The sequence below is a fragment of the Rhinopithecus roxellana genome, chromosome 15 (genome assembly GCF_007565055.1).
Source record: "Rhinopithecus roxellana isolate Shanxi Qingling chromosome 15, ASM756505v1, whole genome shotgun sequence".
Taxonomy (NCBI): Eukaryota; Metazoa; Chordata; class Mammalia; order Primates; family Cercopithecidae; genus Rhinopithecus; species Rhinopithecus roxellana.
The window spans coordinates 127074737-127094829 of NC_044563.1; the positions used below are offsets into that span (position 1 = coordinate 127074737).

General features: G+C 46.7%; 3 protein-coding genes across 5 annotated transcripts; 1 reads left to right on the forward strand and 2 right to left on the reverse strand.

Annotated features, from left to right (window-relative positions):
- Positions 1-8: 8 nt before the first annotated feature.
- C15H11orf52 (chromosome 15 C11orf52 homolog) lies at positions 9-8565 on the reverse strand. Its single transcript, XM_010382340.2, has 4 exons — positions 8160-8565; positions 2505-2542; positions 1156-1217; positions 9-918 (listed from the first exon to the last, which is right to left on the reverse strand). Exons 1-4 carry the CDS (start codon positions 8189-8191, stop codon positions 679-681), a joined length of 372 nt encoding a protein of 123 aa, XP_010380642.2. The 5' UTR covers positions 8192-8565; the 3' UTR covers positions 9-678.
- On the forward strand, positions 3129-19123 carry CRYAB (crystallin alpha B). 3 transcript variants are annotated; one of them, XM_010382343.2, is made up of 4 exons: positions 3129-3161; positions 15842-16240; positions 17325-17447; positions 18782-19123. In XM_010382343.2, the coding sequence occupies exons 2-4, from the start codon at positions 16040-16042 to the stop codon at positions 18983-18985; spliced, it is 528 nt and encodes a 175-aa protein (XP_010380645.1). In that variant the 5' UTR covers positions 3129-3161; positions 15842-16039; the 3' UTR covers positions 18986-19123. The 3 variants fall into 3 exon arrangements, with proteins under 3 accessions (XP_010380645.1, XP_010380644.1, XP_030774328.1); XM_010382342.2 differs by lacking the exon at positions 3129-3161 and adding an exon at positions 14422-14659; XM_030918468.1 differs by lacking the exons at positions 3129-3161; positions 15842-16240 and adding an exon at positions 16429-17102.
- On the reverse strand, positions 13669-15520 carry HSPB2 (heat shock protein family B (small) member 2). The gene is made up of 2 exons (XM_010382341.2): positions 14840-15520; positions 13669-14328 (listed from the first exon to the last, which is right to left on the reverse strand). The coding sequence occupies exons 1-2, from the start codon at positions 14931-14933 to the stop codon at positions 13874-13876; spliced, it is 549 nt and encodes a 182-aa protein (XP_010380643.1). The 5' UTR covers positions 14934-15520; the 3' UTR covers positions 13669-13873.
- Positions 19124-20093: the final 970 nt, after the last annotated feature.

The window sequence follows — 20093 nt, forward strand, 5'->3', positions numbered from 1 at the left end:
GCCAGGCATGTTTCTCAGGCCATTTATTGATCCTAGCGGCCCCGCACCTGCGAGAGCCAACAGTCCTCCCGAGGGAAGTTTCCGGGCCTCGCTGCGCTGTCGGTTATCAGTGTCTTGAGGTCCTGTAGGCCATGGTTGGAGAGCGCTTCCTCCACGCCTCAGCCCCCTTCCCCCATTTGTCTGTTAAGGTCTGGAACCTGACTCAGCCCAAGCCAGCCCTGGTGTCTGAATGTAAAAGCTCAGAATGCTTTTCCAGAGCACCTCCCCTTCAGCATTGGAATTTAAGGTGTGTGAAAAAGGATACCATTAATTAAAGTCCGACAAGATCAGCCCACGTGCTAACTTTTTACCTGCTCTTTCTGCACTTTTCAAGAGCAGGAGCAACAATGGTGAGGTCGAAGACATACCTCCCTGCACACTCCACCTAACCTCATGACCTCATGTGGCTAGCTAAGTTTAGCTATCCACCCATAGCTAAACCAACTATAACTCCAACCTAACAGTGGCAAGTAAGAGGCCAGGGGAGAAACTGGGACGCTCACAATTCCAGGGGCTTTGGAGTTCTTTAAGCTTAAAACGTGGCCAACATCCCTGGGTTGCCACCCAATTCCCCAAAGCAGTAGATTCTCCCCCACAGGAGGAGTGGTTAACGATGGACTGGGCCTTCCTCCCCAAGGCTCACACCAGGGTCCCGTTCTTGCTGTCATAGCGAGGTGTGGCCTGGGGGAAGCGAAGGGTCGCATACTCCGTAGCGTCTTCTAAATGCACTTGTTTCACTTTCCAGGAATGGGGACGGCTGCACACTTGAATGTCAGCATAATGTAAGTTGCTGTCTTCCCACATGAGGCCTGGACTCCTCTCTTGAGACCCTTGCTGCTGTAACACCCGCTCATACGTGTGTCCTGTTGTTTCATGGCCCTGCGAGGAATGGATAGCATTAAAGGAGATTCATGGCTTGGTTTTGCCCCTCACCTCCAATGCAGGGGCAGGTCGACTGATGTCCCTTCGCTTTGCTCCTTTGAGGGGCAGAGGAGGACAGACAGAGCCAGCGAATTCTACAGGTGACTGAAATGTGTCTGTTGCAGGGCAAAAGAGCTGGCTCCTGGGATCCCATGTCCGAGCAGCCCCGGAGAAGGGACAGAGGCCTGTCATTACCTTTGGGCCATTCTGCTGCAGCTGTCGTGGCTGTGGCTTCAGTGTCCGTCTTGCTTGGCTTCCTGAGGGGAAGAAATCCCACTTAAATTCATTCTCTCTTCCCTGTCTCTGTTGAGACTGCCTTTTCAACTCACTATTAAACTATCATGGCAGGCTTCCATCTAATCTCCCTGCCTCCATTCTCACTTCTTTCATGTCTACTAGTCCTAAATCCAAACTCCTTAGCAGGGTTTACAATCTGGCCCTTTCACAATCTGGCCATATTATCTTCCATCGTCATTTTTCACTAGCCCCTAACACAGTTCAACATGAGAACCCATTATGTGCCAGGCTCTGTGCCATGTTCTGGTGGTAGAAGGATGAGTAAGCTGTTTCCTCTACCTCAGGGGGCTTACAGCCTGCTAGGAAAGACAAATAAAAATAAGTAAACAGACTTACAATGCAAGATGGTAGGTGCTTAGCTACACCAATCAGTCACTTTGAATCAACTCAGTCTCTCTTTTCTTTTTTTTCATGAACTGATTTATCTGCCTAAAACACCGTCTTCTCCCTCCTCTGCTGACTTATGAACTTTGCTTTTATTTATTTATTTAGAGACAGAGTCTTGCTCTGTTGCCTAGGCTGGAGTGCAGTGGCACGATCTCGACTCACTGCAACCTCCACCTCGTGGGTTCAAACAATTCTCGTGCCTCGGCCTCCCAAGTAGCTGGTACTACAGGCACACACCACCATGCCCCGCTAATTTTTCTCTTTTTAGTAGAGATGGGGTTTCACCATGTTGGCCAGGCTGGTCCCAAACTCCTGACCTAAAGTGATTCACCCGCCTTGGCCTCCCAAAGTGCTGGGATTACAGACGTTGAGCCACTACGCCCAGTTATTTCTTTGACATTTTGACATCAGTGTCTTCTCTCATTCTCCCACAGCGTAAGTGCACATCTGTTATAGCACCAGTAGATGATATTATAACTGTTTGTTTATATGAATTTATCTCTTAAATTTGATTTTCAGCTCTTCCAGAGCTGAGATCATGTGTCTTTCCTCTTGTGCCTCTCTGCCTCCTTGGGACCCACACAGGACCTCACATGCAATATAAGTGCTGAGTAAATATTTGCTAGATGAATGAAAGAATGAGCAACCAACCCTGCCACTCTGAAATAATGGAAAGAATAAGATCCAGAGGTTCAGAGCTAGTCTTCAACACAGCAACCTGGATTCTCTTTTCTCTTTGGTGTGCTGTCTCCCTTTATCCTTTCATTCCTTTTCTACCCTTCTGCCCTTTCCAAAGATGGCAGTTCTATTGCCTTCTCTAATTTGCCTCCCCCAGATTCTTCCCCCAGCTCCAAAGTTACCTGTTTTCTTTTTCTTCTGGAAAGTTGATGGGCAGCTCCTGTGATAGGAAAAACAGATCACCCATGTGCAAGAAGCCCTGGCCTCTGCCCTCCCTCCATCATCATTTGCTCTGTGGTCTCCTTAACATTCTGATGACCTTCCCCTACCTCCCTCTAACAAAGATTCACCCTGAGCCAGGTTCAAAGCATTAGTCAAGGGTACCACACCTCTCCCACATGGATGCTTCTGGAAGGTGGAGTAGTACAACTGACATAACCAGACCCAAAATACAGCCTCAGGCAACCAGGCACTACATGCCAGGGATGTATCTGGCTTGAGAGCTATTCTGGGATTGTCTAACAGGCTAATTCCCAGCAGAGGGTGAGGGAAACCTGCCAAATGATGGAATATTCTTGGATCCAGAGACCCTCTTGCCTCTTCTTCAGTGCTTTTTTTTTTCCTGGGGTCTTTGCCAATCTGGGACTTTTATTCTGGGAACCCTGGAAGCTGCCACAACCAGGGCTAACTAATTACAGCCCCTTAAGGCCCTTTCTTAACAAGTGACCTCCCTCCCTGCTTCCTTGTCCTTGTTTTCAATTAACAGAGAAAGTGAGAGATGTTTAACCTTTAGCATCCTTTAGAGAACTTTGTCTACAGAACAGGGAGCACTGAATTTGGTGAGTGACTCAGCTATCCTGCCCTCACTGTAGGGCAGACCTCTTATATTTATTTCTGAGCCCCTAGGGTCCCCAATGGCGCCCGTGTGTCTACGTGATTGTTAACTATTTGATGCCAGAGAGACAACACTGTCTGAGGAAATGGGCTAAATAGTTTGGGGCTTACTCCGGATTCTTTTTCTTGCTTTCTTGCTAGTATATTTCCAACTCTTGCTAGAGCCAACCCTGTTTGTCTGTCTGATCTCTCATCTCCTGGGAAGTTTCCTTCTTTGCTAATTGGAGAGGGTGAGAGAGAGAAGACTGACGTCCAAATCATGAGGACTACTGTGGGGGAAAAAGTCAGGATTTTTCCACACACATTTGACAGAGGTTTCTGTTTTGATGTGACTTTTGGTTTTGCTACAGCTTGCTCAGTTGACAGCAGTTGAGTCTCCAGCCAAACTCTACCGGTGGTTCAGAAGAAAAACTACTTCTGTGTTTTTCTACTTCTTCTGCCACTTTAGCTCTTGCTTTATGTTACCGCTGCTCAGTCAGCCTTATCCTAAGAACGAGATAATCTTCTAATTCTTTACCACTTGTTACTACTCTTTACCTACTTATTTTTATTTAAATGGATAGAGAAAATATTAATCCTAAAAGACATAGACTAGGGCTATCCAATGTTAGTGAACAGAGCCTCAAGTTAGATATTGTGCAATGCCAGGACACAACCCAAATGGAGTGAGTATTCATTTAGATTCACAGGTGATGGGATTTTATTTTTAGATTGAAGGATACTAAGTGGGCATTCTTCTACAGTAGTAATAGGAATAAAAATTTGTGCAATCCTCCTAGAATGCAACTGGCAATAAGTCTAAAAAGCCTTAAACATAAATGTGTATGCCCTCTGATGTTAGCAATTCCATATCCTGAGAAATAATTATACATGTACAAATATGGATATTCATTATAACATTATTTAAATTGCAAAAAATAGGAAATACTCTGAAGGTCCATGATTTGGTAACTGACTAAATACATGGCATATCCAATTAATGGAATATATGTAGCCATGTCATAAAGAATGTTGGAAGAACACCAAACATCATGGAAAATTTTACTCTTTATTAAGTTAGTAAAAAGATACGTTTTGGAATAAAAACTGTGCACATTTAAAAAATATATGGAAATACACTAAAATGTTCCCATCATCTCTGGGTGCTTATATTTATGGTTGCTTTTTATTTTCTGCTCTTTGCAGAAGTTAAATTTTCTGCAGTGAATGATTATTACCTTTGTAATCAGAAACAATAACAACAAAGAATATTTTAAAATAAAAATATCTTCAATTGCCATAATATCTTTAAGCCTCTGGAGGTTTATTGAGATAACAAAAAATAGAGAACAAAGTTTTATTCAATCCTACTAGTATTTTAAGAGGAAAAAAAGATTTTGGTTGGACTGTTTGGTATAGTGTCTCTAGAATGGACTCTGGAGTCAGACTGATGAGCTCAGACTAGCTGTGAGACCTTCAGCAAATTTTTAACCTCTCTGGGCTTCTGTTTTCTTATTAATAAAATGAGTATGATAGGCCGGGTGAGGTGGCTCACACCTGTAATGCCAACACTTTGGGAAACCAAGGCAAGCGATCATTTGAGGTCAGGAGTTCAAGACCAGCCTGGCCAACAGGTGAAACCCCGTCTCCACTAAAAATACAAAAATTAGCTGGGCATGGTGGCGCGCCTGTAATCCCAGCTACTAGGGAGACTGAGGCACGAGAATCGCTTAAACCTCGGAGGCTAAGGTTGCAGTGAGCCAAGATTGTGCCACTGCACTCCAGACTGGGTGATAAAGCGAGACTCTGTTTCAAAAAAAAAAAAATGAGTGTGATAATAGAATTCAGACCTCATGGTATTATTGTAAGGATTAAATAAAACAGGAAATATAAAATACTTAGCATGATTCCTAGCATATAATAAGCATCAGTAAAAGCTGACCACTAATGACTATCACCATCAGAGAACTAACCAGTAATGAAAAAAGAATAACACTTGGGAAGAGACAGAGTAAAAGAAGCTGTTACATCCCCTTCTCTGGAAGCTTTTCTGTGCTTCTGGATGTCCTGTGTCTATAAGGCATCTCAGAGTTTAAAGGGTGCTTTATTTTTTCAATCCCGACATTCCGGGAAACACATATTTTTGTTCCCATTTTACAGATGGGTCAACTAACGCCCTTTTTTACTAACTCAATAAAGAGTAAAATTTTCCATGATATTAGGTGTTCTTCCAACATTCTTTATGAAGTGGCTACATATTTTCCATTAATTGGATATGCCACGTATTTATACAGTTACCAAATGTTGGACCTTCAGGGTATTTCTTACTCAACAAGGCAGGGACCAAATGTCCTTTTATTACTATGTCTTCTGTGTCTATCACTGTGCCTGTAGTACATGTCCAATAAACATTGTTTAATAAATGAATGGATAAATGAATGAGCAGTAGGGCAGGACTTGAATCCAATGTACTACTCCAAAAGCTATGTGTTTTCCAATGCACTTCACTTGTCTATCGACATATAATGATGCTTTATTTATAACATGACATCCTCAAGATCTGCCCCAAGCATGGAAGGCAGTAGACAGGATAAAACCAGGACCAGGAATTTATGGCATGGCAGTGATGAAAATTCTGGGAAAGAACAGTAACAGGGCCACAGATAATTTATTATGAGGTTCTAACATACAGCATATCCTTTGCTCTTCAAAATAAGCCTGTGATCTACACAATGTAGGATGTATTATCTATATTTTACGTGTGAGGATGAATACAGAGAAATTAAGGGACTTATTACCTATGGTCACATAGTAAATAAGTGTGAAAGTCATACTCAGATATTCCATGGATATTCTTCTTTTTCCTACTTCTGCCCTTTTATTTTTATTTTCATTTTTGAGACAGGGTCTCTCTGTCACCCAGACTGGAGAGCAGTGGTGTGATCATGGTTCATTGTAGCCTCGACCCCCAGGGCTCAGATGATCCTCCTGCCTCAGCCTCCCAAGTACCTGGGATTACAAGCATGCACCACCACACCTAGCTAATTTTTTTTTTTTTTTTAGACGAAGTTTTGCTCTCATTTCCCAGGCTGGAGTGCAGTGGTGCGATCTCAGCTCACTGCAATCTCTGCCTCCAGGGTTCAAGCGATTCTCCTGCCTCAGCCTCCCAAGTAGCTGGAATTACAGGCATGTGCCACCATGCCCGGCTAATTTTTTGTATTTTTAGTAGAGACGGAGTTTCTCCATGTTGGTCAGGCTGGTCTGAAACTCTTGGCCTCAGGTGATCTGCCTGCCTTGGCCTCACAAAGTGCTGGGATTATAGGCGTGAGCCACTGTGCCTGGCCACACCTAGCTAATTTTTAATTTTTTTTGTAGAGATGGGACCACCCCTATGTTGCCCAGGCTGGTCTCAAACTCCTTTTTTTTTTTTTTTTTTTGAGACATAGTCTCGCTCTGTTGCCCAGTCTGGACTGCAGTGGCACAATCTTGGCTCACTGCAACCTCTGTCTCCCAAGCTTAAGGGATTCTCATGCCTGAGCTTCTCGAGTAGCTCAGATTACAGGCATGTGCCACCATGCCTGGCTAATTTTTTTTTATTTTTAGTAGAGATGGTGTTTTGCCATGTTGTCCAGGCTGGTCTTGAACTTCTGGCCTCAAGTCATCCACCTGCTTCAGCCTCCCAAAGTGCTACAATTACAGGTGTGAGTCACCGCATCCGACCACTTCTGCCCTTTGTTGAGCTTTACTTTTTATTTTATTTTATTTTATTTTAATTTCTGGAGTCTTGCTCTGTCACCCAGGCTGGAGTGCAGTGGTGTGATCTCGGCTCACTGCAAGCTCCACCTCCTGGGTTCAAGTGATTCTCCTGCCTCAGCCTCCCAAGTAGCTTGGACTACAGGCACCCGCCACCATGCCCAGCTAATTTTTTGTATTTTCAGTAGAGATGGGGTTTCACTGTGTTAGCCAGGATGGTCTCAATCTCCTGACCTTGTGATCCGCCCGCCTTGGCCTCCCAAAGTGCTGGGATCACAGGCGTGAGCCACCGCGCCCGGCACTTCTGCCCTTTTAAATTAACATTGTTTCAAAGTTGACTTGCTTGGTCTGAGAGGCAATATTATGCAGGGGTTCAAAAGGTGGCCTTTGAAGTCAGGTGGGCCTCAGTTGGAATCTTGGTTTACTTGTTTACCAGCCATGTGACCTTAGGCAAGTTAGTTAACTTCTCTGAGCTTCAGTTTCTCAGCTGACTGTAAAATAGGAGGAGGGGCAAAACCATTTACCCTATAAAGTACTGGAAAATTAAATGAGACTGTAAAATGCCTGGCACATAGAAAGCTCTCAAATGCTACAATTATTGCTCTCATCTGGGGAAGAAAGGGAGAGAAGGGAAAAGGGAGGAAGAGGACACAGAAAAACAATGCCGGTTCAATATTCCTGCCCTGCTCTGGCCATTCTGCAGACAGCTAGCTTGGCTCTGTTTGTTGTTGTTGTTGTTGTTGTTTTTGAGACAGTCTCCCTCTGTCCAGGCTGGAGTGCAGTGGCGCGATCTCGGCTCACTGCAACCTCTGCCTTCCGGGTTCAAGCGATTCTCCTGCCTCAGCCTCCTGAGTAGCTGGGACTACAGGCACGCGCCACCACGCCCAGCTAATTTTTGTATTTTTAGTAGAGACGGGGTTTCACCATTTTGGCTAGGATGGTCTCGATCTCCTGACCTCGTGATCCGCCCGCCTTGGCCTCCCAAAGTGCTGGGATTACAGGCGTGAGCCACCGCGCCCGGCCACTTGGCTCTGTTTTCTAAGGTCTCCTGAAAGGAGGTGCTGCTCTGGTGTTGGAACAAGGAGGTACCAGGCAAAGGAAGGTGGCAGTGGGAGGCTGGCAGACAACTATCTCCAGGTGCTCTGATTTTCGGGGGCTCTACATCCACCAATAGAGATAGATGTTCCCCTCTGCCCTTCCACCCTACTCACCAGCTTCCTCCGCAGCAGACTCGGTTTCCCATGGCGCTCTGTCTCCAAGGGAGCCCAGCTGTTTTTATGCATCAAGAGGCTTGTGCATTTCCGGGTTCCTGGTTGAGCTTTCCGCCGCAGCTCCCGGAGTCTGTGTCAGTGTCAGATTTCAACCTAGCAGGTTGGACTTTTGAAGCCACCTGCTGGAATGATTCCCAGGTGACTGTGTTCCCAGGCAAAGGATAGAACAACACAGGGGCTCCAGGTGACAGCTATCTCAACTTCAGGATTTGAAGCGTTTTTTGATGAAGCCATGAACTTGAGCTTCAAGCTTCAATAAAAAGAAACCTGAGATAGAAAAGGGCTCTCGGTTCTTAGGAAATGCTTCTCCATTACATCCCTCTGTCTTTGAAATATATCCTCTATAATAGATGAGTGCCTAATGTAATAGTTTGCTCAGCACCACTCTGGTTTAACTGAGTTTCACTTTCGTGGCAATTGGTACCAGTTTCTTTTTCTTTTCTTTTCTTTTCTTTTTTTTTTGAGACGGAGTCCCGCTCTGTCGCCCAGGCTGGAGTGCAGTGGCCAGATCATAGCTCACTGCAAGCTCCGCCTCCCAGGTTTACGCCATTCTCCTGCCTCAGCCTCCCGAGTAGCTGGGACTACAGGCGCCGGTCACCTCGCCCGGCTAGTACTTTTTAGTAGAGACGGGGTTTCACCGTGTTAGCCAGGATGGTCTCGATTTCCTGACCTCGTGATCCGCCTGTCTCGGCCTCCCAAAGTGCTGGGATTACAGGCTTGAGCCACCGCGCCCGGCAGTACCAGTTTCATATTATCTTTGTCCAGAATCTGGGTTGGGATACTGGAGTCTCTTGGAAACTTAAGTTTGGGAAAATGAGTTCCTCATATAACCTCCCTAGATCTTTGAAATCTATGTGGGCAAATCACTTAACCTTTATAGGGTCTAAGTTTCCGGGGCTGTGAAATAAAAAAACTGAATCTAATCCCCTTTCTGGTATAAAATCAGATGATTCTATGATCGGGATGGCCTCAGCACTTCTTAACCACTCACTTCCCTATCCACAGTTCAGAGCTACTGATTCTCCACTTACCCCTCACCTCTACTTCTCCTTCCAGTAACCCAAAATTTGACTCACCCCACACTCACCAGTTAGAAAATATGGGCTCTAGGAGAATCCGTTGAAACCCATCATTCTTGTCTTCAGTTCTCTCACCCCATTTTTAGTGTTTTCCTTGGATGCCTGGTTATTTGTGTGTCCTTTAAGTGGATGTTCAGGGCCCACCACTCAGCTCTGCACTCCACAGAGAATACCCTAGACTTTGAACTCCTCTTATGAAACATGGGTAAGAGTGACAATCTTACAGGATTGTGGTGAAAAATAAAGCTCTAGTGCAGGGCCTGGCATATGGGACACGCTCAGTAAGAGTTAGGTATTGTTGTTGTTGTTATTACAAAGCATATTATTTTCTTTCTTTAATTTTTAAAGAGGGTCTCAATCTGTCACCCAGGCTGGAGTTGAGTGGCTAGCTCACTGCAACCTCAAACTCCTAGGCTCAAGAGATTCTCGCGCCTCAGCGTCTCGAGTAGCTGGGACTACAGGTTCACACCACTGTGCCTAGCTAATTAAAAGAAAAAAAAAATCTTTTTAGAGACAGGGTCTTTTTGTTGTTGTTGTTGTTAACTAATGTGAGATGGGGTCTTGTTATGTGGACCAGGCTGGTCTCGAACTCCTGGCCTCAAGCAATCCTCCCATCTCAGCCTCCCAAAGTGCTGGGATTACAGGTGTGAGGCACCACACCTGGCCAAGATAGGGTCTTGCTATGTTGCCCCTGCTGGTCCTGAAGTTCTGGCCTCAAGTGACCCTCCCACCACGCCTGGTTCCCACATTTTACTTTCTTTTCTTGTGCCCTAATCATTGCACTACTTCATGGCCATGCTTCTTCCGTGCAATCCATTCTGTATTCTACTCTACCATTAACTGTATCCTTTTCATTCTGTTACCCCCTCCTTCTCCTCCCAGTTCAAAAGCCATTAATGATTTCCTATCACCTACAGGATACAGTTCAAACTGCTTAGCCTGGCACTCAAAGCCCCCCATAATCTGGTTCCTTTTTAGCCACCCCTTCTGTAATGTTTTAAAAAGCACCTAAGCAGCTGGGTTTACACAGTGGCTTGGCTCATGCCTGTAATCCCACTGCTTTGGGAGACTGAGGCAAGAGGATCACTTGAGCCCAAGAGTTCAATCAGCCTGGGCAATATAGCAACAACCCATCATCTCTACAAAGTATAAAAACTGAAAAATTAGCCAGGTGTGGTGATGTGTGCCTGTAGTCCCAGCTACTCAGAAGGCGAGGTGGGAGGACTGAACAAGAGAGGTTGAGGGTGCAGTGAGCTGTTATCATGCCACTGCACTCCAGCCTGGGCGACAGAGTGAGACTGTCTCTAAAAAAAAAAAAGAAGGAGAAGAAGAAAAGAAAAGGAAATCACCTAAGGGAACTCCAAAGAAATCCATAGAGCAATAGACCATCGTGGTAGCCAGAAAACCTGATATGTCTAAAGCAGCATTAATAGAAGCCTGAAGTGATAAACAAGGATATTGATTATTCCACTGAAGTCTGTACCAGTCAATCTATGACTGGAATAACAATTTTAGGCCTAGATGTTGAAATTCAAGTTACGTTATCAAAAGGCAGTATGTTCAAAATAAAGTTAATGGGTAATATGTGATGCGGAAAGTGCTATATGATATGGTTGAAAGAACAAGGCATGGCCAGGTGTCGTGGTTCACGCCTGTAACCCCAACATGTTGGGAGGCCGAGGTGGGCAGATTGCTTGAGGCCAGAAGTTCAAGACTAGCCTGGGCAACATGGCGAAACCCAGTCTCTAGAAAACAATACAAAAAATTAGCCCGGTGTTGTGGTGAGAGGATTGCTTGAGCCAGGGAGGAGGAGGTTGCAGTGAGGGGAGATGACACCACTGCACATTCAGCCTGGGTGACAGAGAGAGACCTTGCCTCAAAAAAAAACAAAAAACAAACAAAAAACAAACAAACAAACAAAAAAAAAACCTAGGCATGTTTAGCTGGGAAAAGGAAGCCTCAGGAAGACAGGATGGTTATCTTTAAATATCAGAAGGATTTTCAAGTGAAAAAACCATTGCATTTGTTTTTCAGAGAAGTTACTGAAATGCAGATTTTGATTCAACAAAATCAAAGGAATTTATAATGGTTAAGTCCGTTAAGACCAAAAAGAAAATGGAGGGCCAGGTACAGTGGCTCATATCTGTAATCCCAGCACTGTGGCAGGCCAAGGCTAGAGGACTGCTTGAGTCCAGGAGTTCAAGACCAGCCTGGACAACAAAGCGAGATCTCGTCTCTGGAAAAAGTAAAAAATTAGCCAGGCGTGGTGGCACACACCTGTAGTCCCAGCTACTCAGGAGGCTGAGGCAGGAGGATTGCTTGAGCAAGGGAGATTGAGGCTGCAGTGAGCCATGATCATGCCACTGCACTCCAGCCTGAGCAACAGAATGAGACCCTGTCTAAAAAAGAAAAGAAAACATGGAACAGGCTACCGTGGGAAGTTCTAAGTTGTCTGTCATTCAGAATGTCCCAGAATAAGTTGATTAATAACCTTAAAAGAATTTGAATGGAGTGGGGATTTGGACTAAATCAGAAGTTTTCAAATTTTTTATAGCTGAGAAACCCCTTCCCTTAAATAAAGCTCAGTTACAAAACATATCAATGTGAAGTTATTCCGGTTGAAGTCTAAGTGGAATCCTTTTCTTATTATTTTTCTTCTCAACTAGATTCCAGAAAGTTGACAATAAAAGCTAATAGTTTTTATATTTACAATATATATCCCCCATGGTGTATTACATGGTTTGATAAATATTTATTGAATGAATGAATGAACAATTAAATATATCAAATGTTATTTCTCTGGGGCATGCTTTCATTTTCAATAGACAGCAATCTTTCTTTTTTTTTTTGAGACGGAGTCTCGCTCTGTCGCCCAGCCTGGAGTGCAGTGGCCGGATCTCAGCTCACTGCAAGCTCTGCCCCTCCCGGGTTCACGCCATTCTCCTGCCTCAGCTTCCCGAGTAGCTGAGACTACAGGTGCCCGCCACCTCACCTGGCTAGTTTTTTGTATTTTTTAGTAGAGACGGGGTTTCACCGTGTTAGCCAGGATGGTCTTGATCTCCTGACCTCGTGATCCACCCGTCTCGGCCTCCCAGAGTGCTGGGATTACAGGCTTGTGCCACTGCGCCCGGCCAGTAGACAGCAATCTTTCAACCAGAAGTTGAATTCCTCAAGTGAGTTCTGTTATCCTGGAGGTCCACAGATCCCTAAGATGGATGTATGAATGGGTCTGAAGAGTTGTGGGAACCTATTCAAATTGTATTGCCAAATTTGGGAGCATACGTATTTTTCTGGTAAGAGCAGCTATAGCTTTTGTCAGATTTTCAGAAGGGTCTATAACTCCCAAAAGTTAAGAAACAACCACTTAATTTAATACAATTTAATTTTTTTGAGGCAGGGTCTCACTATGTCACCCAGGCTGGAGTGCAGTGGTGCAATCTCAACTCACTGCAGCTTCAACCTCCCTAGCTCATCCTCCCACCTCAGCCTCCCAAGTAGCTGGGACTACAGGCATGCACCACCATGGCTGGCTAATTTTTATTTTTTTGTAAAGACAAAGGTTTCACTCTGTTGCCCAGACTGGTCTCTTACTCTTGGGCTCAAGTGATCCTCCTGCCTCGGCCTCCCAAAGTACTGGGATTACAGGTGTGAGCTGCTGCACCCAGCCAAGAAACAACTACTTTAATGGAAGAATTGTAGGTATCTACCACAGCCTAATAAAATAAGTATTTGGAGGCAGGAAGGTCATTTTGGACACCTCCCCCAAATCACATAGCTGGACGTTCTCTTGATTGCAGAGAATAACTGAGGGGACAGACCCTCAGGCTTTCCTGAGTACACCATACCCCCAGAGGACGGGAAGGTAATGGGGTTCCATGATAATTGGAGAGGCTTTGTGTCTGTGCCCCTGTGTATGCATACTCAGGCTCTCAAAATCAGTGACCATTTCAGTGGACAGACCTTAGTACATGAAAACAAAGTATTTACTCCAGGGCTTTAGGCAACTCTCATCAGCCAAAAACCATTTTCCCAGTCCCTACCCAAAAAGGGCCAGACAGTCTGGAGACCCTTGTTTTTGTGTCTCTAATCACCAGTTCAGACAGTGCCCTCTGGGCTGTTTGGATGGCATATCCCTTTTCCCTCCCAGGATCACTCTCTCTTTTGTTGCATTGTGAGAAAATTACGGCTAGGAATTTGATCTGGAGCCAGAGTCAGCTTCCGGGTGTGATCTCAGTATCCAAGTGCGAGCTCAGGGTCCTATGACGTTGGGCACATCAAACTGAGGAACTTTTTGTCTAGCTGGTTGTGACCTCCTCCCTCCCTCCCCATCCCAGCTTCCCGGCCACAGAATAGGGAGCAGCACAAACAAGGCCCTGAGATTTGGGTTTATTCGGCTCCACCCAAAACTAAACCAAGGCTATGACACGTCCCATGGGACCAAACCATACATTGTGGACCATGCACCTTTCCTTTCCATACATTGTGGACCATGCTGCTACCTCTGGAGTGGTGGGCAGCTGCCCATATCACCATGGGAGGTAGAGAGGGATTTGCTGGGTGCTCGGTCTGTGGCAATCAGGGCTCAACTATGGCTGCCTCCTCCTCTTCCTCTGGATCAGGAGGCGCAGGGAGCAGGGAGATGTAGACCTCATTGACCTCTGTGTCCAAATGTCGGCCACCCCGAGGCGCTTCCAGGTTTAAGATGCCATCATGGGAGAGAGCAGCTCGGACCCGCCAGGGGTCGACATCAGCAGGCAGGACATAGGTGCGGCAGAACTCTCGGGACACGAAGCCGTGGCGGTCCAGGCGCTGGGGGTGCCGGGCAGACACCTCCAGCAGGTTATCCACAGTCCTCACAGTCACCTCGTCTGGGGTAAAGTGGCTCACATCCAGAAATGCCTGGAACTTGCCCTCACTGAGCCTAAGCTCGGAGGCCCCTGCCCTGCTGCCCTCCCCAGCTGGGGCAGCCCGAGGCCGGACATAGTAGCCATGGTAGAGTGTGGGGGTCAGGATCTCTTCTGGCAGGAGGCCTAAGGGGCAGAGAGAAGGCAAGAGGCAGGATGAGGGAGGATGAGGCTGGCACAGGGGCGAAATGGGAAATCTGGAGAGGAGGGATTGGGAAGAGCAAGAGGGGAGTCAGGAGGAGTAGGGAACGGGAGGGAGGCCACACAGTAGCTAGGAGGAGAAGGTAGCTGGGAAGAGGGGAAAGAGAACAGAGAACGGAAAGGAAAGTGAGGAGGAGGAGAAGCGGGGGGAGGAGGAGGCACCAAATGGCCTGGGTAGATAGAAGGGGGACAAGGAGGCACACCCAGGCGGGCAAAGGGCAGGTATCAGCACTGCAAGCACCAAGTGTGTCTTGAGGTCAGCAGGAATGGGAAAGAGCTCTGCTTGGAGGGGATGGGGGGAGTCTGGGGTGGGGGGTGGCTGGTCCCAGGAGATCAGTTAAGCCCAGAGTGGGGTGCAGGCCAGTAACGTTGGGAGGTCAGCCCAGAATTTCAGGGGGTGGGGGTGGGAGGCAAGGGGGTGGCGTCTGTGCCATACCTTCTCCGAAGCGCTGCTCACCCAGGCGGCTCGGGTTGGCAAATTCGTACTCAGCGGTGGCTGGGTGGGCATGTGGCACTGAGCGGCCCGACATGGCTGCAGATGCAGCGGGAGCCCTGGTCCGAGGTGCAGCCCCAACAGGCGCAGCGCGACCCCTCCAGCTGCCCGGAGAGCCAGGGCTCGATAGGAGGTGGGGGCGGGGTCGACACCACCCAAAATAGTGCCGAGCCTCTGGGGGGGAGGGGCGGGGAGTGGGGGCCCTGAGTGAGAGCAACGTGGGTGTGACCAGCGCCGCCCGGACCCCTAGTCCCCTCCCCCGCACACTCTTCAGCTGTCGCAGGGGGCCTGAGAGGACAGCTGAGGGTCCTGGTTGGGAACGAGCTGGGAAGGGGGAGCTGGTGGTGCCTGGGGCATGAAGAGGCCTCGCTGAGACCCTCACAAACGGTTTGCACGTTTCCACACCTCATTTTCTCCTCCTTGGTGGCCGGCACTGTGCACCCAATTCCTAAAGCACTCCTGGATTTAATGTTCTGAGAGCCACATAGGATGAAAGATGCAAGCAATCTTTCTGCTCTTTTTTCAGGGAGTGGGGTCTTTCTGCCCAGATGTCGGAGTCCTCTCCTAAACCCAGGTCAATCCAGGGCAGGAGGCAGATGGCTGGTACTGACATGTTGACCATCACTGCGCTCTTCCAAGGACTCACAAAGAGTTAATGTCCCTGGGGCCCAGCCTAGGAAGATTCCAGTCCCTGCCCAGGCCCAAGATAGTTGCTGGCCTGATTCCCCTGGCATTCAGGACTGGGAGGAGGAGGAGGAGGAGGGGCACACTCCACCGCCTGCCCCCCCACCCGCCTGCGTGCCTGCTTGGGATTCCTGACTCTGTACCAGCTTCAGAGAACTGGGGTGGGGGTGGGTGCCATTGGGTGTGTACAGAAAGCTAATGAAACAAGACCATGACAAGTTACTGGCCGGCTCAGATGTGTTTGTGTTTCTCTTTTCTTAGCTCAGTGAGTACTGGGTATGTGTCACACTGCCAAATCCCCGATCACAAGTCTCCATGAACCGGCGGTGAGCTAGGATAATAAAACCCCTGACATCACCATTCCAGAAGCTTCACAAGACTGCATATATAAGGGGCTGGCTGTAGCTGCAGCTGAAGGAGCTGACCAGCCAGCTGACCCCCCACACTGACCTAGCCACCATGGACATCGCCATCCACCACCCCTGGATCCGCCGCCCCTTTTTTCCTTTCCACTCCCCCAGCCGCCTCTTTGACCAGTTCTTCGGAGAGCACCTGTTGGAGTCTGATCTTTTCCCGACGTCTACTTCCCTGAGCCCCTTCTACCTTCGGCCACCCTCCTTCCTGCGGGCACCCAGCTGGTTTGACACTGGACTCTCAGAGGTGAGTCTCCCCACTGCTAGGATGGGAGAGTCCTTACTGGAACCTCCTGTAAACTTCTCCATCCATTTTCCTCTCCTTTCCTGCCTAAACCATTTTAGGCACATGTGTATCCAAATGTGAAGAAAAATGAGGAGGTTGCTGGTGCCTCCCTCCCCCATCACCTGTTTCTACTTGATGGTCCTCTGTATCCCATTTATGACATTTTTTCATGCACAGTCAAGTTCATCCTCCGTCCCCTAACTTCTCTGCAGGGTACCCCCTTCTGGTTTGGTTCATAACAATCTGCAGGGAAAGAGCTGCCTTCAAACTCCTTTGCTCATCTCTTCTAACACCATGGAACCATGGACTCTTGACCAATTTTACCATCTCAGGTGTCAGAGCCAGGAGAGAGCCCTGCCTCATCCTGAGCTGTTCACCCTCATGGGTATCTTCTGCCTTTTTATTCCCTCTTCTGTGATTTTCTGGGTTTCTCAGGGCTGTGACAGGGCATTGGCCTGGGTCCAACCAAGCCTTATGAGGAAACAATATAGGGACCCCCACTTATCCTAAGAGGGTGAGAGAACAGGGTGAACATATAAGGTTGACAGAAGCTGTCACAGATAACACTCTGGTTTAAAAATATTTGAGTGTGAGTAAACAGGAGCTGACTGGGCAAGGGCTTTGGAAGGACAAGCAGGACCAGCAGAACATTCCAGATTGGGTGGGTGGAAAACTGGCAAAGAGACCTGAGCCAGAAGAAGAGGCCTTTGTCTCACAGACAAACCACAAAGCCAGGCATTGGAGCCAGAGAGGCAGCAGATGCCAGGCCTGCACCCATCCCTGCGACTGGTCCCCTGGGTGATCTGTCTTCTTCTCTGTCCCTGTAAATAAAGTTTGGGTCTGATCACCATGAGCCTTAGGTATCACTGTGGTGGCTCCCTGAAGCAGAGAGCCATGTTTATTTAAAAAGGGGATATTTTAAAGCAGAAAAGAGAAGGATGAATTACCTGGACAGAAAGCAACTCCGCAGAATAAGACAGCACCAGTATAATCAGTACTTTTGCCATCTTTCTCCTGTCCCATTCCCTTACCTTGCTATTTCTAGATGCGCCTGGAGAAGGACAGGTTCTCTGTCAACCTGGATGTGAAGCACTTCTCCCCAGAGGAACTCAAAGTTAAGGTGCTGGGAGATGTGATTGAGGTGCATGGCAAACATGAAGAGCGCCAGGTATGTAGCTTGGTTTCTTGTTTTTGTTTTCTGCTCATTCATTCAGTGTATACTGTAATAGTCTAGGTAGTGCTATCAGCTTTGGAGGCTCGCTACATTCCAGTCCCAAGCTATAACAGTCTAGATCAGGGGTTACAAATGAATGTCTAGAAGACTAAGTTAGGGATAGACCTATTGCTGTTGTTACTGTTGTTACGGCCAGAGATGTGGTCTTTGTTTGATTGGATCGCCTTAGATGGGATGATGGGATGTTGATGCCCCTTGTAAGCCAGAGGTTCTGAATCTTGGCCACATTAGAATCACCAGGGGAACTTTCAAAAAACCTAATGCTCAGGCATACTCCAGACCAATTAAATCAGAATTTTTAGGGGTGGGACCGAGGCATCAACATTTTTTAAGGTAATTCTAATCTACAGTCAAGGTTGAGGACCACTGATTTAGGTATAGGGCTGTCAGACACCTAGTTGCTTTGCATAATTACGTTAACTACAGGTACCCTAAAGGCACTTGAGTTGGGAATTCTCTTTTAGCTGTGCAAGAATCCATGTCTCTTCTTTAGTCCATCTTAATGCTGAACTACTTGGTTTGTCTAAATTTCAGAGCTGTGCTCAGTCTTTAATCCCCTATAGCCCATGCGGAAATCAGCTAATGAGAGCCTGTTTGGCTACATGCTTGAGAGTCAGCAGGCATATGGGTTAAGGTCATCTACTCTTTGGGGGAATTCTGACGAATGGAACAGCTTCTCATGACTTTGTAAGAGGGCTTTAAAATTCCTTCTCACCAATTAACGATAGCTCAGCGATAGCTCAGGACCTGTGCGTCAACCAGTACAGTTTATCCTTAGTAATGTCCTCAGGCTGTTTCAATTTTGCTCATATGATTTAGGTTTGGGTCATAGTCTCCTTGGATGGAGTCATTTCCCCCCCCCCCCCAGCAGCAGTCCTATTGTTCTGGAACCTTCGGGGACATTCCTGAAGATTCAGGACAATTTCAGGGCTTCCTCAGGGACTCAGATTCTAAATGAGATTCCAAATTCTGTACGCCCAGTCGACATTATCTAAACCTTTGGGAAATACCCCTAAACATATCTATGCCTCAGAGTTTGAAAAACAAGTGTTGCACTGTTTCAGACTTCTCAGATTCTCACTGGTAGGAGTGACTACCTAGGTAAATTCATCTTAGCCGCAACCCTGAAACAAAGCACTGTTTATTTTTCCTATGTTGTCATGGCATTTGGTCTCACCTAAGGGGAAATCAGGATGCCTGAGTTCTGGGCAGGTGATAGTAGTTCATATTCTTATCTCTCTGCCTCTTTCCTCATTCTTTTGGGTTAGGATGAACATGGTTTCATCTCCAGGGAGTTCCACAGGAAATACCGGGTCCCAGCTGATGTGGACCCTCTCACCATTACTTCATCCCTGTCGTCTGATGGGGTCCTCACTGTGAATGGACCAAGGAAACAGGTCTCTGGCCCTGAGCGCACCATTCCCATCACCCGTGAAGAGAAGCCTGCTGTCACCGCAGCCCCCAAGAAATAGATGCCCTTTCTTGAATTGCATTTTTTAAAACAAGAAAGTTTCCCCGCCAGTGAATCAAAGTCTTGTGACTAGTGCTGAAGCTTAATGCTAAGGGCAGGCCCAGATTATCAAGCTAATAAAATATCATTCAGCAACAGATAACTGTCTTGTGTTTGAATATTCCACACACTTTTAAATAAATGTACGGATACCACAGATCTATTTATGATTGGATTATGATTTAGAGGGCTCCAAGGATTTTAGAGTCAGAATGACTGGCTCCACCATTTACTAATGGTATAAATTTAGGCAAGTTGCTTAACCTTTCTGGTCTTCAGGTTTTCCATTTATAACATGGGTTACTGAGTTGTACAGAGCTATTATAGGAAGTAAATTAAGGAGAAGAGGCAGGAAAAGCCCCTGGCAGAGTTCAAGGAATATTAGTTACTCTGTCTCTGCCCTCTTTGGTTTTAGCCCTCAGTTTAAAGGACTGGAACACATCTGAATGAACTCTGGATAATGCTACATAAAAGGCCTTACTGCATCTCTAAAATTAATTACATCACCAGGGAAGACATGGTGACCCTAATATTGTTTGACGTTTTCCTATTGATAAGCATTGCCTTAAGCTGATTTACAAGGGCAATAAGCAGGACTTGGTGATTATCACCTAACAAGCTCTGAGGTATAGGCTAAATCAGTGGCCCCCAACCTTTTTGGCAGCAGGGACTGGTTTTGTGGAAGACAATTTTTCCCGTGGCCCCGGGGGAGCAGGGGATGGTTTCGGGATGATTCAAGCATTAGATTCTCATAAGGAGTACACAAGCTAGATCTCTCACATGTGCGGTTCACAATAGGATTCATGCTCATATGAGAATGTAATGCCACCACTGATCTGACAGGAGGAGAAGCTCAGCTTCACTCACCTCCTGCTGTGCAGCCTATTTCCTAATAGGCCACAGGCCAGTACAAGTCCATGGCCTAGGGGTTGGGGACCCCTGGTCTAAATTATCGAGCAAACACCTACTAACCTAAGGCCAGGAAATATCCAATTCAATGACCTACTACATAATAGTTAAGTTTTAGAATTACAATTAATAACCAATCAATAAGTGGTTCTATTATTTAG

Excerpts from the sequence above, each read along its gene's own strand:
- HSPB2 (XM_010382341.2), bottom strand. The coding sequence starts at position 14,933 with ATGTCGGGCCGCTCAGTGCCACATGCCCACCCAGCCACCGCTGAGTAC. Across the intron at positions 14,329-14,839 it reads TGAGCAGCGCTTCGGAGAAG|GCCTCCTGCCAGAAGAGATC; the intron begins GTATGGCACAGA and ends TCTGCCCCTTAG.
- C15H11orf52 (XM_010382340.2), bottom strand. The coding sequence starts at position 8,191 with ATGGGAAACCGAGTCTGCTGCGGAGGAAGCTG. Across the intron at positions 1,218-2,504 it reads CCAGAAGAAAAAGAAAACAG|GAAGCCAAGCAAGACGGACA; the intron begins GTAACTTTGGAG and ends TCTTCCCCTCAG. Across the intron at positions 919-1,155 it reads TGCAGCAGAATGGCCCAAAG|GGCCATGAAACAACAGGACA; the intron begins GTAATGACAGGC and ends CATTCCTCGCAG.
- CRYAB (XM_010382343.2), top strand. The coding sequence starts at position 16,040 with ATGGACATCGCCATCCACCACCCCTGGATCCGCCGCCCCTTTTTTCCT. Across the intron at positions 16,241-17,324 it reads TTGACACTGGACTCTCAGAG|ATGCGCCTGGAGAAGGACAG; the intron begins GTGAGTCTCCCC and ends TGCTATTTCTAG. Across the intron at positions 17,448-18,781 it reads GCAAACATGAAGAGCGCCAG|GATGAACATGGTTTCATCTC; the intron begins GTATGTAGCTTG and ends CTTTTGGGTTAG.